Source organism: Desmodus rotundus, chromosome 1 (genome assembly GCF_022682495.2).
Source record: "Desmodus rotundus isolate HL8 chromosome 1, HLdesRot8A.1, whole genome shotgun sequence".
Lineage (NCBI taxonomy): Eukaryota > Metazoa > Chordata > Mammalia > Chiroptera > Phyllostomidae > Desmodus > Desmodus rotundus.
Window position 1 is genome coordinate 42,251,046 of NC_071387.1, and position 15,840 is coordinate 42,266,885.

At 34.0% G+C, this 15,840-nt stretch overlaps 1 protein-coding gene across 4 annotated transcripts in view; it reads right to left on the minus strand.

Moving 5' to 3' along the window:
- The window catches only part of VPS13A (vacuolar protein sorting 13 homolog A), a 204,021-nt gene that overhangs the window by 108,453 nt on the left and 79,728 nt on the right, over positions 1–15,840 (minus strand). For all 4 annotated transcript variants that reach the window (XR_008426793.2, XM_024555661.4, XM_045191605.3 and 1 more), the window contains exons 27-32: positions 6,364–6,443; positions 5,348–5,407; positions 4,977–5,130; positions 3,637–3,753; positions 3,457–3,560; positions 1,485–1,652 (exon numbers count right to left, since the gene is read on the minus strand). Coding sequence is in view for 3 of the 4 variants with exons in the window: in XM_024555661.4 (XP_024411429.2) it covers positions 1,485–1,652; positions 3,457–3,560; positions 3,637–3,753; positions 4,977–5,130; positions 5,348–5,407; positions 6,364–6,443 (683 nt within the window). In the remaining variant the exon portion in view is untranslated. The remainder of the gene's footprint in view (positions 1–1,484; positions 1,653–3,456; positions 3,561–3,636; positions 3,754–4,976; positions 5,131–5,347; positions 5,408–6,363; positions 6,444–15,840) is intronic.

The following is a 15,840-nucleotide window of genomic DNA, read 5'->3' on the forward strand; positions in this document are numbered from 1 at the left end:
AATGAGACTTACTAAATGTGTATGGAGGTTTATAATTTTACATACATAAGAAAATATTTTTCTTGGTACAGCCAAGCATTATTTATTCAAGTCTGGCTGCCTATATTAAGTCTTAATTTTCTCTATTTAAAAACTGGGAAATAAAAAGATACAAAGTTATAGTAAAACAATAAAAATCTAGGACCTGGAACAAAGTAACATGTGGATATTGTAGTATTTCACTGATAATCTAGTTCCTTCATTATCTTTCTCTAATTGTCAAGCAATTATATTGTACAACCTCAATGGACAGAGAGGTTATTCATGTTTATAAGATAAAATAATAATAAATGTTTCCTTAAGAATGCTAAACTTTTCTAATTTCTGAATTCTGGAAAAAATATTTCAATGACCTAAAATATACCTAGAATTATACTTAATTTTCATATTTAGAAAAAACATTTCAAGTAATTTTTTAGTATAAGGAAGTATCGCACAGGTTCAGTGACATAATGCTTTTGAGATCTAAAAAGAAGTTAGAAAAAATTATGCAAATTTCTTGCCTACAACCTGGAGTCAACTTTAACCTCTCTCCTTTAGCCCTGACATCCACTCAACTCAATAGTTACTATTAATTCTACTTTTTAAATTTTTCGTAATTGGTTAGTTCCCTACTACCTGACTTCCTTTACCCTAGACTGTGCCACATATCATTCTTATCGTGAATTACCAAACCATCCTTCCAACTTCCAGTTGTCTCCTTTTGACATATTTTGTTCATCTTTTCAGTATAAAAAAATTTGTATGGTTAAATGAAAAATTACATGACAACTTCAATTAAAAAGATTTTTAAAAGCAATTAATATTTACTTAGAATCAACCAATTATCTACTTTATATACCAAAACTAGGAGCATTTTAAAAGAATGAATAGTGAAGGCAAAGAAACATGTATGACACAGGAAAAAATATCAAATGGCAGGTTGGGAAGGCCACAGGAAAAAAACACCATGAAAAGCAGCACTAACACTCAAACATCTTAGGGTATATCATATACATACTAAATCTAAAGCCTTTAAAGCCCCAGTCACAGAATTACAATGCCATGGAAAATACAATTTTTAAATAATAACCTCATAGAAACAACAAACTTCAATTATATATTTAGCATCTTTAATTACAGTTGGAACTCAGGTAAAGCAAAAATGTAAATCAATGATATATACATAAAAAGTCAATTCTTATATGAATATATATAACATGTGACATAATATACATATATTTAATATGTTAATATATGAAATAAATATTTAATTAACTGGATACTCCCAGGTGCAAATAATGCTACACAAATAAAGTGTTATACATTTCAGTCATAATAAATGGTACCCAAACAATTATAAAAAATCAGGGGAAAAAGCAAGAAATTATTATTCTTCATCTGTGTTTGATGCACAACCATTTCCAACTCCCAGGAAGAATCAAAAAAATGATTAACATACTTACCAATATAGAATATAAAAATTTTGTGACAAAAACTACTTCAATGCAACCAACGGTTAAATTAACTTGAATGTCAACCACACTCATATCTGTGTATGCAGAACCCGCAGTTGCATCCACGTAAGAAATCATTTTGAAGCTGAAAACTTCTTTTCCAGTGATATAAACAGCCTTAATGAGAGAAAATTCAAATGTCAAAATCCATCTTTTAAATGATGTGTCTTAAGATCTTGCAAGTCTTCAAGGCAAGTACAAATAAGGCAACAATTCTAACTCCTTTACTGGAACCATATCGCAGGTTTTTCAGATTGGTGGTGGCAGCTCCCCTTGTGTGCAATGAAATCAATTTAACAGGTCTGGCCCAACATTTTTGTAAATGGGGAGAACAAAAGAAATTTACCAGGATATACATTTTCATTTAGTGTGTTTACTTATGTACTAAGAATTGGCACACAAATATATTTCTGGTCACTATCAAAATTTTGAAAAACTATGTACCTCTATGATTTAATGAAATGTGCTTCTGTTGATTTGAAGTACATGAATAGATCTTCCAGATTCTTCAAACAAGTCTCCTATCACTGTATCTCTGTTGTTTATTAGTTTCTGAAATCATCTCAGTTGCAAACCAATAATTACTGTCAGCAGATTAAAACCGCAAATTTTGCAATAGTTTAAAATGGTGGAGCTGACTTCCAGTCCAGATGGCAGCATAGGCAAATGCAGAAGGCACCCACTCCCACAACCACATCAGAATTTCAACTACACTACAGAACAATCATCATTTAGAATTACCTGAAATCTAGTAAATGGAAGTCCTACAACTAAGGACTTAAAAAGAAGCCACATAAAGATTGGTAGGAGGGGCAGAGATGCAGACGAGCTGGTCCCCCAACCACATGTAATGGATAAAAACCAGGAGGCATATCTTGGCTGCAAAAGTTCCCCTAAGGAGGATGGGTTACAGCCCCACACCAGGCCCCCTTATGGGCTTACATCCAATAACAAAACACCTACCTATCCTTCAACCACTGGCCATTCAGTTCACACGACTGTCTTAACATTGTAACAGCTATACTAGTAAGCATTGATGCAAATAAACTTATTTATTTAATCTGACTTCAGACCCACTACTGTTGAAATCTAAAACATTATGCTAAATGAAATAAGCCTGTCAGAGAGAAACAGATATTATGAATTCACTCCTATGTGGAATCTACTGAACAAACTGAACTGACAAGGAAATGGGGAAAGACAGATGGAAAGCAGGATGACAGCTGGTGGGGGGAGGTTAGGAGGTGGTGAGATTGAGCAAAAAGGAAAAAGGACGCATGGACATGGACAACAGTGTAGAGGTTGCTGGGGGGAGGCAGGTATAAGGGGACTAAGTGGTGGTGGTAAAAAAATAAAATAAAGAAAATTTTAAAAAGGAAGAAAAGTGAAATTTTATTTTAAAAAATATTCTACCCTGGGAAAATGTTTTAAGAACTGTTTCTTCTGCACAAAACTGTTTTTGTCACCTCAATTTGTAAGGTGGAAAAATTACTTCTTTCCCTCAAAAGTTTAATTTGATTAAATTATTTTGTGACTTGAAAAAAAAATGCATTACAAGGTTCAAAGTATTTGAAAATTTAAAAAAAAGGAAAAAAAGTGAAAAAGGCATTTACTAGTCTCCCATCCTTCCTCAGTTGTCACATACTCCTGCAACTACATTCGCTGGAGTGATTACTTACACTTATCTCATTTACAAGATATTTAATCCTCATTTCACACATAAAGAAACAGAATCCAATATGAGGTCACACAACTACTAAGGAACAGAGCTAAGATAAGAACCTAATTATGACTAACTCTAAAAACAAAAGACATGAGTCACACAGCTAAAATGTGACAACTGTCTAATTTAAAGCTATGACTAATCTTAAAGGACAATGAAATTTAAAAATGTATTATTAAATAATAAATAAATTCATACCTTTTTGTATAAAGCTGTTATATCAGAATCCAAAACAATTATATTCCTTAGCTTTGCATTTATTTCAGTTACTGAAGGCCTCATAATTATCTCAGAATCAAGCCCTAAGGGGGAAAAATGGTTAAATGCCTTTTCTTTCTGGTATTAGTTCTGAATTTATTTTTTCTGATAATTTATTACCTTCAATCTTAATTTCAGAAATGTTACGTTTCTGATCTTGAATAAAGATCTGTAAACATGACAATTCTGCTAAAATCTGCAGGGTAATAATATCTTCATTCTTGGATCGTTTTGATGCTGCAGAAAGAAATTATATTGTAAACATAAGGAAAAACTTGTAGCTACCTCACTACACTTATTAAGTAAATAAAATGTAACAACAAATAATGGTATTGGGTTGGCCAAAAAGCACATATGTTTTTTTCCATAAAATAAAAGACATTTTTCATTTTCACCAATAACTTTATGTCGGCCATCCCCTGTGATGGAACATTGATTGCTCTCAATTAATGTCTCGTTTTCATCACTAGCAACTTCAGCTGGTCTGCCAGACCATGAAGCATTGTCCAGAGAGAAGTCTCCAGCACGAAACTTCACGAACCATTTTTGACACATTTGATCACTCACAGTACCTTCTCCACACACTGTACAAATCCTATTTTTTGCATTTCAGTTGCATTTTTACCTTTCTGAAACAAAGCATAATATGCTGAAAATGTGTGTTTTCTTCCATCTTCAATAATTAAAATGGCTACCCCCAAACTCACCAATTTTGATGTTTTTTTATATGCATGCCGAAATGACAGCTGTCACAATACAATCTAATGAAATGGTTTTGAATTAAGTGAAAGACAACTAAGCGCTACTAGAGCCACCTTATGGAAAAAAACAAACGAACTTTTTGGCCAATCCATTAATACTAGAGAAAACCCTGATTTGCAATTCAGCTGAAAACAAGCAAGATATTCCCTAATAATTAAGAATTCTAAAAAACAAGTATAATGAGAACAAAAAGCCAAAAAAGAGCAAACAATGGGCAAAAACAAAAAATGGTTGCTAGATTAGACTAACATTTGAAACTGAGACATTACTAGAGGTAAAATCATAAATCTTTTGAGAGTCAATAATTACTAGATGATATCTGTTATCACTGAACTTGCAACTTTTCACAGCTTAAAAAGTACTCTAATTTAAAAAATACACTGATATTATTCAGTTTATTAGTTCCGTTTTTCTAATCTAAAGTAATGATATTGAATACATGAATTTTAATCTAAATCAAATAATTCTATAGTATAATCTTCAACTTAAAAGAATGATTGATAAATTAAAGACATTTTCTTCAGCAGTAATCGCTTTATTATTATTTTCTAAAATTAACCTGGAATATAATGAATCCTTCTAGATTTTAAGCTAGGCAATGAAATTCTGAAGGCAACATTATAAACTGATAAAGCCAAAATCAAAATTTATTAATCTTCTTGTAAAAAAATTTAAAGTTAAATTTTAAAGAAACATACATATTTTTTTAATGACCCCTCCTTTGTCTTCAGTGTCTGCAACATACACTGAGGCTGATTTTTCCTCTAATTGTGGAAGAATATTATTAAAATAATTTATTGTATTCAGAAGTGCTTCAGTATGCAAATGAATATCCAAAGAGGAAAAATTCACCTAAAAAACAAAGTTGATTTTAGTAATAGGTCAATAAATATTTGTTTACCTCCACTGCATAAGGCACTAGGCTTTGTGTTACAAAGAATCCAATTTATAATATTCCATTTTTATCTTCAGGGATCTTAGAGTTCTGGCTATAGAATAATTTTCATAATATCCTATTTACTTAGAAATACAGTATCTAATTAAAAACCAAATAATTATTCACTAATACCTTAATCAGTTGTGCAACATTACTATAGGAAGTTTTCAAGTTTGGTACATTATTTTCAGCCTATCCAAAGAGAAAAAAAAAAATCTGTTAGAAAAATCTTTTAAAAAACAGTTAAATACATAAACACAGTTATATAATGGTCCCAATAACATGTATAGAAAATGTCCAGTTATTTATACATATAATTACCTAAATGAACAACTGCTTCCACACAACAAATTTGGCACATAGCAAGTATTCAATACATTATCAACAGTGGACAATTAAATATTGTCAGCTATGGAGAACAGTCAGTCATCAACAACTCTGTAAGGTCCTTCCTAACTCATCCTGTACGTGAAAAGAAAATTTGTGACAGAATTTTCCACCAAGTATCTACATAATCCACATTATCTTCATATCTAGAATACTTCTGTAATATTCAAGCTATTTAACGAATAAACAAAAAACCCTAAAGTACCTACATAATAGTAAAAATGGTCTTGAAAGTGATAAAATGGTCTTTCAGCATTATGCTTACCATAAAGTAATTATTAAAATAATGTGGCACTTACATGAAAATAGGTCAATGAAAGCATGGAATAAATCATAAGTATATCATAGTATATACAAAAACATAATAAATGATAAAATGGATATCAAAAATCAATAGGAAAAAGATGACATCGGGAATCACGGACACCAGGATAATTAGGTAACTTCAGACAATTGCAAGAAATAAAGTAAAAGCTTCATCTCATGTTATAAATCACAATAAATACTATCAAGATTAATGCATTTCTTTCTTTTTGATACCTTGATGGCGGGGAAAAAAACTGCAGGTCATTTCCACTTAGAACACAGGCTTCTAATTTTGCTATATGGAATATAGCAAAAAAACCCCAAACAATGTAAAGTTTTGGAGCTATAGATATCTCAATAGAATCAGAATCAAATTGTATATTACTAAACTTACAAAACTTAGTATTTCAGCCATACAGTCACAGTGGCAAGCAGATATAAATGGCACGGCCTACCTTCACATATTCCAGTGTTAACAGGTCTTCCATTGTGTTATCCAGTGTTGTAATCAAATAAACTGGTTTTTTGTTTTTATCTAAAAATAATTTAAAAAATTATTCTTTCACAGTAAAACTAAGTGAAAATAAATGCAAGCAATATTATTAAATATAAAATTGGAAATATAAAATATCAGTTCTGGATGTAGGAGATTCTTTTTACTCAGACAGAATCTTTGGATTCCATCTTACCCAGGTCAGGTCCATCGTCCTTTATTTTAAACTCTAAAAATGTAATTTCTACTCACAATTCCCTTCTCTTATCTTATTCTAATGCTAAAACCTCTTACCTTGCCAAACCTAGATAAACGGAAGGTTAATTAAAAAAAAGTAGCAGTCAATTAAAGCAAAAACATGAACAATTTAAATATATATATGAAAAAAGAAAAAAGCATAATAGTTAACAGGAACAATGAAAAGACATGAAGATAATTCTAGCCCTGAGCCATAGAAGTAGCTTTAAAAAAATTGTCAGACTCCCTGAAAACCTAGTTTTTGAGAAGAAATCAATAAAGTATGTGATGAGAAACAAAGTTTTCTTGTGCATTAATATAGATTAAAATGAACCCTATTACCATACGACCAGTCTTACTAGCTGTATTATTGCTTCTGTTCAAAACTTAGAAAAATAAATGAAAAACTGCTGTAGAGGAGTATTTTATATGGAGCCCTAAACATTACCATTACCAAATTTCTTATGAAATTAACATCTAGATACTGGAAGAAAAGACTAAACCAATTTTACTATTCTTGAGAAAAAGATGCAACATATTCTACAGAGTCCTCCAAATTTAAAAGCTTACTTGTACTTTAGCCAGACTTCTACTCCAGGTGTTCCACCTTTCGACCCTTGAGAAGGTCCCCATTTTCCTCACATTTATTTTCATTGAACAACTATTTACTGATATGCTTTGTGTAAGTAACTACTATTCACTTCTTCCCATTCCCTCTAAGAAAACAGAAGCAAAACTATTACAGAAATAGGTGCAATGATAATTGTATATCCTGTATTCTGTGTACAAGGTTTTTCTTATCCTTGCTCTTGGGGAAGGAAATAAAAATAAACATACAAATTAACAACTGGTATAATGCTTCTGGATTACTGGAAAACACTGTCAAGTTGGTTCACCTATTTTTCCAATTACCAGAGCAAATGGTTTCTTGATGTAAAAAGCATAATAAACCAAAACTCTGTATCTGCTATTTATGATGGTTTCCTAGGCAAGAGAGGATAACACAATCCACCACACTCAAGTTCTCAAAGGCTACAGAACAAGGGTAGAGAGTATGGAACTATTGTCAAGGAACATGTATAAAGGAGACATGGACAAAAAGCCAAAGGAGGTTAGGATCAAGGGTGAGAGGTGAGAATGGCTGGGGTGGGGGGGTGGGGGGGATGGGAAAGTGGAGTCAACTGTACTTGAGCAAAAATAAAAAAAGTTAAAAAAATTTTTAAAAAGAGAGAAAAAAATATATATACACTGCATCCAATGACTGAGCTTTCAGGTCACAATACTTAGTTTGCTTACCAAAATACAAATATCATATTTAATAAAGAGCACATAAAAGGGGACGTTTTCATGATACAAGCTAATTGACATCTTTGCCTGGGAATGAGTACCTAGATAAATGGCTTTCTTAAACCCTTGAGATGTATACAAGCATATTCAGTATCTTTCTTAATTTCCACAGACAGAAGCTAGGCCTTAAATTTTCACTTTTAGTTTAAAGTTCTGTAACTCCCTTATTTTCAGTATCTCAATTTATCAGAGGAAAAATTCCTAAGTGAGTTGAAAGTATGTCACAAGACAGCTTCAATTTAAAATCTGAATCACTTATAAACATTAAAAAAGTCAACCATTAAAAATATATCAAATCCTCGGATGACCAAAAGTATTTCTATACACATGTAAACAGAACACTTATGTGGTCTCAAAAATAAAGTTAAATGGTTACTTTTAATTTCCAAAAAACTTTTAAAGCCAACTGTACCAATAATTGCTTTACACATCAATGGAATAAATCCACTAATTAAAAGACAAAGATTGCCAGAGTGAATCAAAAGAAGACCCAACTATATATTTTATATAAGGAACTGACTTTATTTTTTTAGTCTGGTCAAGTAATTTTTAAGTATAGTTGGTATGCAATATCATGCTACTTATATTAGTTTCAGATGTACAATATAGTGATTTCACAGTTTTATACACTACAATGTGATCACTAATGATATTAATCATCTGTCACCATGCAAACTTATCACAATATTTTTTACTGTATTTCCCTTCATCTTTTTCATCTAACCTCCCCTACCCATTTCCCCTCTGGCAAACATCCCTTTGATCTGTGTTTCTATTTATGTTTTGTTTTGTTTATTCATTTGTTTTGGTTTTTTTAGATTCCAATTATAAATGAAACCACACAATGTTTGTCTTTCTCTGTCTGACTTATTTCACTTAGCACAACACCCTCTAGGTCCATCCATGTTGTCTCAAATGGCAAGATTTCATTTTTTTATTCTTGCATAATATTCCATTGTATATATACATTATTTATATCATATCTTCTTTATCTATTCACCTGTCAATGGACACCTAGCTTGTTTCCTTACCTTGGCTGTTGTAAATAATGATGCATGAGGTTGAGATATCTTTTCAAACTAGTGTTTTCATTTTCTTTAGATAAATACCCCAAAAATGGAATTGGTAGATCATATGGTGATGCTATTAAATTTTTGAGAAACTTCTAATACTCTTTTCCACAGTGGTGCCATCAATGTAAATCCCCACCAAGAGTGCATTAAGGTTCCTTCCTTTACTCCACATCCACACCAGTATTATCTTTTTGATAAAAAGAGACATTCTAACAGGTGTTAGGTAGTATCTCACTGTGGTTTTGATTTCCATTTTGCTGAGTATAGTGATGTTGAGCATCCTGTACCTGTGGGCATCTTTGGAAAAGTGTCTGTTCAGATCTCTGCCCTTTTATAAATTGTATTGGTTTTTTGCTATTGAGTTGTATGAGTTCTTTATATGTTTTGGATACTAACCCCTTATCAGATATATAAATGAAAAATACTCGTATTTTCTCCCATTCAGTAGGTTGCCTTTTCATTTAGTGACAATTTCCATTGCCATGCAGAAGTTTTCAGTTTAATGTAGTCCCACTTGGTTATTTTTGGTTTTGTCACCTTTAGTTCTGAAGTCAAATCCAAAAACATCATCACGGAAACTGATGTCAAGAAGCCTACTGGTCGTGTTTTCTTCTAGAAGTTTTATTGTATTAAGTCTTGCATGCAAGCCTTTAGACCCTTCTGAGGTAAGTTTTCTATGAGGTCTGTCCAGAAAGTAACAAACCTTGTAATATGAAAAATAGAGACATTTATTGAAGAAGATACAAGAAATAAAAAACTGTACACAGGACAATGATACCTCAATCCTCTTCAAAGTAGGCATGTTGGGACCTCACATAGTTCTCCCAGTGCCTCTTCCACTGTTCAAAACTCTCTGCAAAATGCTATGTTGCAATCCCCAGCAGATGCCCCCTCATATTTTCCTGAATTTCACTGATGGTCTGAAATCTCTTCCCTTTCAAAGGTGATTTTTTGGGGGGAAAAGGCATAAGTCACCAGGCACCAGATCTGGGCTGTAGTGGGGCTGAGTCACCTGAGTAATTTGATGTTTCACCAAAAACTCTGCACAAGACGTGATGCATAAGTGGGCACGCTGTCATGATGAAGCTGCCAATTGCAGTAGCCCAGAGCTGCAGCTGCTCGCATTGTATTGCACCTCTCACTGATGAAGAACATTGAGGTAGGACTCTTTATTAATTATTTGGCCTGGAGGAGCGTGATGGACAGCACCTTCCCAATCAAAAAACACAGTTAACATAGTCTTGATCTTGTTGCGACTTTGTTGTGCATTCTTTGAGCGTGGAGAACCAGGTTACTTCCATTAGGACAGCTGGCCTTGGTTTCCGGATCATAGCCATACACTCATGAGTCAACTCCAGTTATGACCTTCTTGAGGAGATCTGGTTCACTGGTAAAGGTTTGAATTAAGTCATTGGCAACTGCAGCATGATGTTACTTCTGCTCTGATAGCAGAAGATCTGGAATGAATTTTGCCATGACACATTTCATACCAAGATGCTGCATCAAAATCTCAGACACAGTAATTTTTGGAATCCCCAGATTGGCTTCTAGTTCTCGCGCTGTTGGTCTCCGATCTTTGTTGACAGCAGCCTGTACACGTTCAACATTCTCAGGTGTTCTGCTTCTTGCAGGCCTTCCAGAATATGGATCACCGTTGACAGACTATCAACCATCTTTGAAGCACTTGTGCCACACTTTTATTTGTGCTGCACTCATTGCATCAGCCTGAAAGCCTTCTGAATCATCCAAATACTTTCCACAGAGGAATGTTTAAGATAAAATTTGATGCAGATTCATTGCTCTACTCAGTCATTTTGATTGTGGGGGCCACAAAGTACACGCATTCACTCAACAGCATGTGCCACCCACACTGACTAGTACAGTGAAGTTGTCATTGTTCATGCATGCCCATTCCAGTCCATTGTCCTTGGCTGCCAGGTTACATCAATGTGGAACAAACCATTCTCATTATATTAACAATGGCTGGTTCCGGCCAAGATGGAGGCATATGTAGACACACTTTGCCTCCTTGCACAACCATAAGGAGGACCACCACCATTCTAAAAACAAAAAACAACCAGAACTGCTAGAAAATTGAACTGTATAGAAGTCCAACAACCAAGGATTTAAAGAAGAAACATTCATCCAGATGGATAGGAGAGGAAGAGAGAGGGAGCTGGGGCACAGGGGACATGGTGTGGGATGGCGAGGTGGTGGTGGCGGGGAGGCAGCGGTAGTAGCCAGTGGAATGGGCAGTACCACATTCATGGGCAGTGGATAAAAACTGGGAGGAACAACTGGGGAATGAGTGATCCCAGCCCCAAGCTAGACTGCACAGGCCAGGGTCTGGAGCCAGGAAAATAAAGCCTTATAACCTCTGGCTGGAAAAAGCAGTGGGGATTTGGGCAGTGGAAGAAACAGCCAGTCTCTCAGGAGAGTGTGTTTAAAGGGCCTGCAGGGTCCTAGAACATACACAAACCCAACCACTTGGGGAATTAGCACTAAGGCAGCAGCTAGAAGGACACCTGCCACTTATGGGAAGTGGGGGAAGTAACCACAAATGGGGCAAGAGCTGAGCAAGCAGCACTGTTCCCTCTCTGACCCCTCCCCACATACAGCGCTACAAAGTGGTAAAGCAGGTTGCCTCATCCTGTTGAATATCTAAGGCTATTCCCTTACATCGTAACAGGTGTGCCAACACAGGGGTCAAAGCAGCTCTACCTAATATATAGAAACACAGGGAGGCTGTCAAATTGAGGAGACAGAGAAATGTGGCCCAAATGAAAAAACAGATCAAAACGCCAGAAAAACAAATAAATCAAAAGGAAACAGCCAACCTATCAGATGCAGAGTCCACAACACTGGTGATCAGGATGCTCACAGAAGTGACTGAGTACGAATACAAAATAAAGGAAGAACTGAATGCTATACAAAGTGAAATAAAAATATTCAGGGAACCAAAAGAGAAGGGATGTAAGCTGGGATTCAAATAAATGATTTGGAACAAAGGGAAGAAATAAACATTCATCTGGGACAGAAAGAAGAAATAAGAATTCAAAAAAAATGAGGAGAGGCTTAGGAACCTCTGGGAAAACTTTAAATGTTCCAACATCCAAATCATAGGGGTGGTAAAAGGAGAAAAGGAAGAGCAAGAAATTGAAAACTTATTTAAAAAAATAATGAAAGAGAACTTCCCCAATTTGATAAAGGAAATACACATACAAGTTCAGGAAGCACAGAGAGTCCCAAACAAGTTGGAACAAAAGAGGGCCACACCAAGACACATCGTAATTAAATTCCAAAAGTTAAAGATAGAGAATTAAAAGCAGCAAGAGAAAAGACAAGAGTTACCTACAAAGGAGTTCCCATAAGACTGTCAGCTGATTTCTCAAAAGAAACCTTGTAGGCAAGAAGGGACTGGCAAGAAGTATTCAAAGTCATGAAAAACAAGGACCTACATCCAAGATTACTCTATCCAGCAAAGTTATCATTTAGAATGGAAGGGCAGATAAAGTGCTTCCCAGATAAGGTCAAGTTAAAGGAGTTCATCATCACTAAGCCCTTAATATATGAAATGTTAAAGGAACTTATCTAACAAAAAGAAGATCAAAACTATGAACAGTAAAATGACAACAAACACAACTATCAACAACTGAATCTAAAAAACCAAAAATATACTAAACGAATAATTAGAACAGGAACAGAATCTAGAAATGGAGATCACACGGAGGGCTATCAGCAGGTTGAGGTAAGTGGGAAAATAGGGGAAGAGGTACAGGGAATAAGAAGCACAATTGGTAGGTACAAAATATACAGGGGTAGGTTAAGAACAGTATAGGAAATGGAGAAGACAAAGAACTTATATGTATGATCCACTGACATGAACTAATGGGGGGGTGGATTGCTGGAGCAATGGTGGTAATAGGCAGAGGAGGACAAAGGGGAAAAAATGGGACAACTATAATAGCATAATCAATAAAATATACTTAATAAATGGAAAAAAAGACAACGTTGCCGACCAGATGCAAAAAAAACAAAAAAATAACAGTGGTTGGACTTTTTCCAGATAGATCTGTATATGGTGTAAGGCAGTGGTCTGGTTTCATTGTGTTTATTCAGTTTCCTAATACCAGTTATTGAAGAAACTGTCCTTTCCCCGTGTATATTCTTGACTCCTTTGTCACAGTTAATTAGATGCGTGAGTTTATTTCTGGGCTTTCTCTTATGTTCCATCGATCTATACCATTTATTTGTCGATACCATTTTGTTTTCATTATTATAGCTTTATAATGTAGTTTGATATCAAGTAGTGTTATGCCTTCAGTTTTGATCTTCTTTCTCAAGACTTCTTTGGGTATTTGGGATCTTTTGTGATTCCATACAAATTTTAAGATTCTTTTGTTTATTTCTGTGAAAAATGTCACTGAAGTTTTGATAGCATTTTCATTGAATCTGTAGATTGCGTTCGGCAGAAAGAACATTTTAACAATATTAATTCTTTCAATTCATGAGCACAAAGTATTTTTTCATTTATTTGTGTGTTCCTCAATTTCCTTTCATCAGTATCATAGTTCCCAATGTACAACCTTTTTATATTCTTGGTTAAATTTATTCCTAGGTATTTTATTCTTTTTGATGCAATTGTAAATAGAATTGTTAATTTAATTTCTCCTTCTAGTATTTTTTGTTAATGTATAGAAACACAAATTTTTATATATTGATTTTGAATCTGGCAACTTTATTTAATGTGCCTATTTTAAAGGGTGTTTTTTGGTGGAGACTTTAGCTTTTTTAAAATATAATGTTATATTATCTGTAATAGTGACAGTTTTACTATTTGACCAATGAAGAAATCAAAAGAGAAATTTTTAAAGATACCTTGAAACAAACAAAAATGGAAATACAATAATTTATGGGATGCAGTAAAAGCAGTTCTGAGATAGCAGTTCATAGTAATAAACACCTACCTCAAGGAACAAAGTAAATCTCAAATAAGCTACCTAGCTTTACACTGTGAGGAACCAGAAAATGAACAAATGAAACCAAACAGGAGAATAAAGGAGATAAAAAAATATCAGAATAAATGTAGTGTAAAACAGTAGAAAAGATAAATAAAACTAAAGCTAAATCTTTGAAAAGAGAAAATTGACGAGAGGACTCAAATAAAAATGAAAGAGGAGACATTATAACAGATAGCTCATAACTACAAAGGATCATGAGACTACCAAGAAAAATTATAAGCCACCAAATTGGACACCTAGAATAAATGGATAAATTCCTAAAAAAAAATCCTTTCAAGAGTGAATCATTGAGAAACAGAAAATGTGAGTAAGCCAATTGCTAGTAAGGAGAGTCAACCAGCAGCAAACACCTTCCAGCTAACAAAAGCACAGGACCAAATGACTTCACTGGTGAATTCTAGCAAATATCAGAGAAGAATTAGCACCAAATACTTCTGAAAATTTTCAAAAAAAAAGAGGAAGAAACACTTTCAAATTCATTTTAAGAGGACAGCATCACCAAAACCACACAAGGATGCCACAAGAAATAATTACAGCAGTATCCTTGATAAATATTGATACAAAAATCCTCACCAAAATATTGTCAAAGTGAATATAACAATACATTAAGAGGCTCATACACCATAATCAAATAGAATTCATTCCAAGAATATAAAGACGATTCAATATCTGCAAATTAATCAATGTGATATATACCATATTAACAAAATAAAGGATAAAAATCATACAAAAATCTTAACAGAAGTGATAAAGCACATGACAAAATTCGATATCTGTTTATGGCAAAAACTCTCAACAGAGTACAGAGAAAACATACCTCCACGTAATAATTGCCATATGTGACATGACCATACTTAAGATCATACTCAATGGTAAAATGCTAAAAGCTTTTCCTCTAAGATGAAGAACAAGACAAAGATGCTCATTCTTACCACTTTCACTGAACATGGTATTAGAAGTCGTCACCAGAGTAATTAGCAAAGAAAAAGAAGCTTAACAGACAGCCAAACTGGAAATAAAAATTTGCCTGGTCATTCGATCAACCGCTCAGAATTATCTTTTAGGGAATAACCCAAAATTATAAGGAGGAAATATGAATAATACCCTCCTAAATGCCTAACATAGCAAATGGAAATATTTTCTAAGGTGTCATATAGTTGATCCATTATGATTATGGGACATAAAGTGTTTGTGGTAGGCAGAATAATGCTCCTCCCTCCAAGGATGTCCATGCTGTATTTCCCAAAACCTGAAACTATGTTATCGCATATGAAAAAATGAACTTTGCAGAGCTAAAGTTAAGGGGAAATTTTTCTGGACTGTCCACATATGCCTAATCTAGTAGCTTGAGTTTTTAAGAGTGGAATCAAAAGGCAAAAGAATGGGTTAGAGAGATTGTTCAGGGATCTAAGGGACTACGTGCAGGAACCCAGAGACTCCAGGAGGAGCTAAGGACAGCCCTTGCCTAGTAATCAGCAGGGAAACAGACTTAAACCACATGGAACTGAATTCTGTCAATGTCTGAGTGAAAAAGGAAATTGCTCTTCCCCTACAGGCTCCAAAAAAGGAACTCTTCTCTTGACACCTTGATTTATGCCTGTTGAGACTTAAGTCAGGTTTCTGATCTAAAGAAATTTAAGATAACAAATTGGTATTGTTTTAAGACACTAAGTCTGTGGTAAACTGTTACAGTATCAGTAAGAAACAAATTTAGTGTTGCAGAATACAGTTAAACAGATTTATAATTAAACTATGACTTTT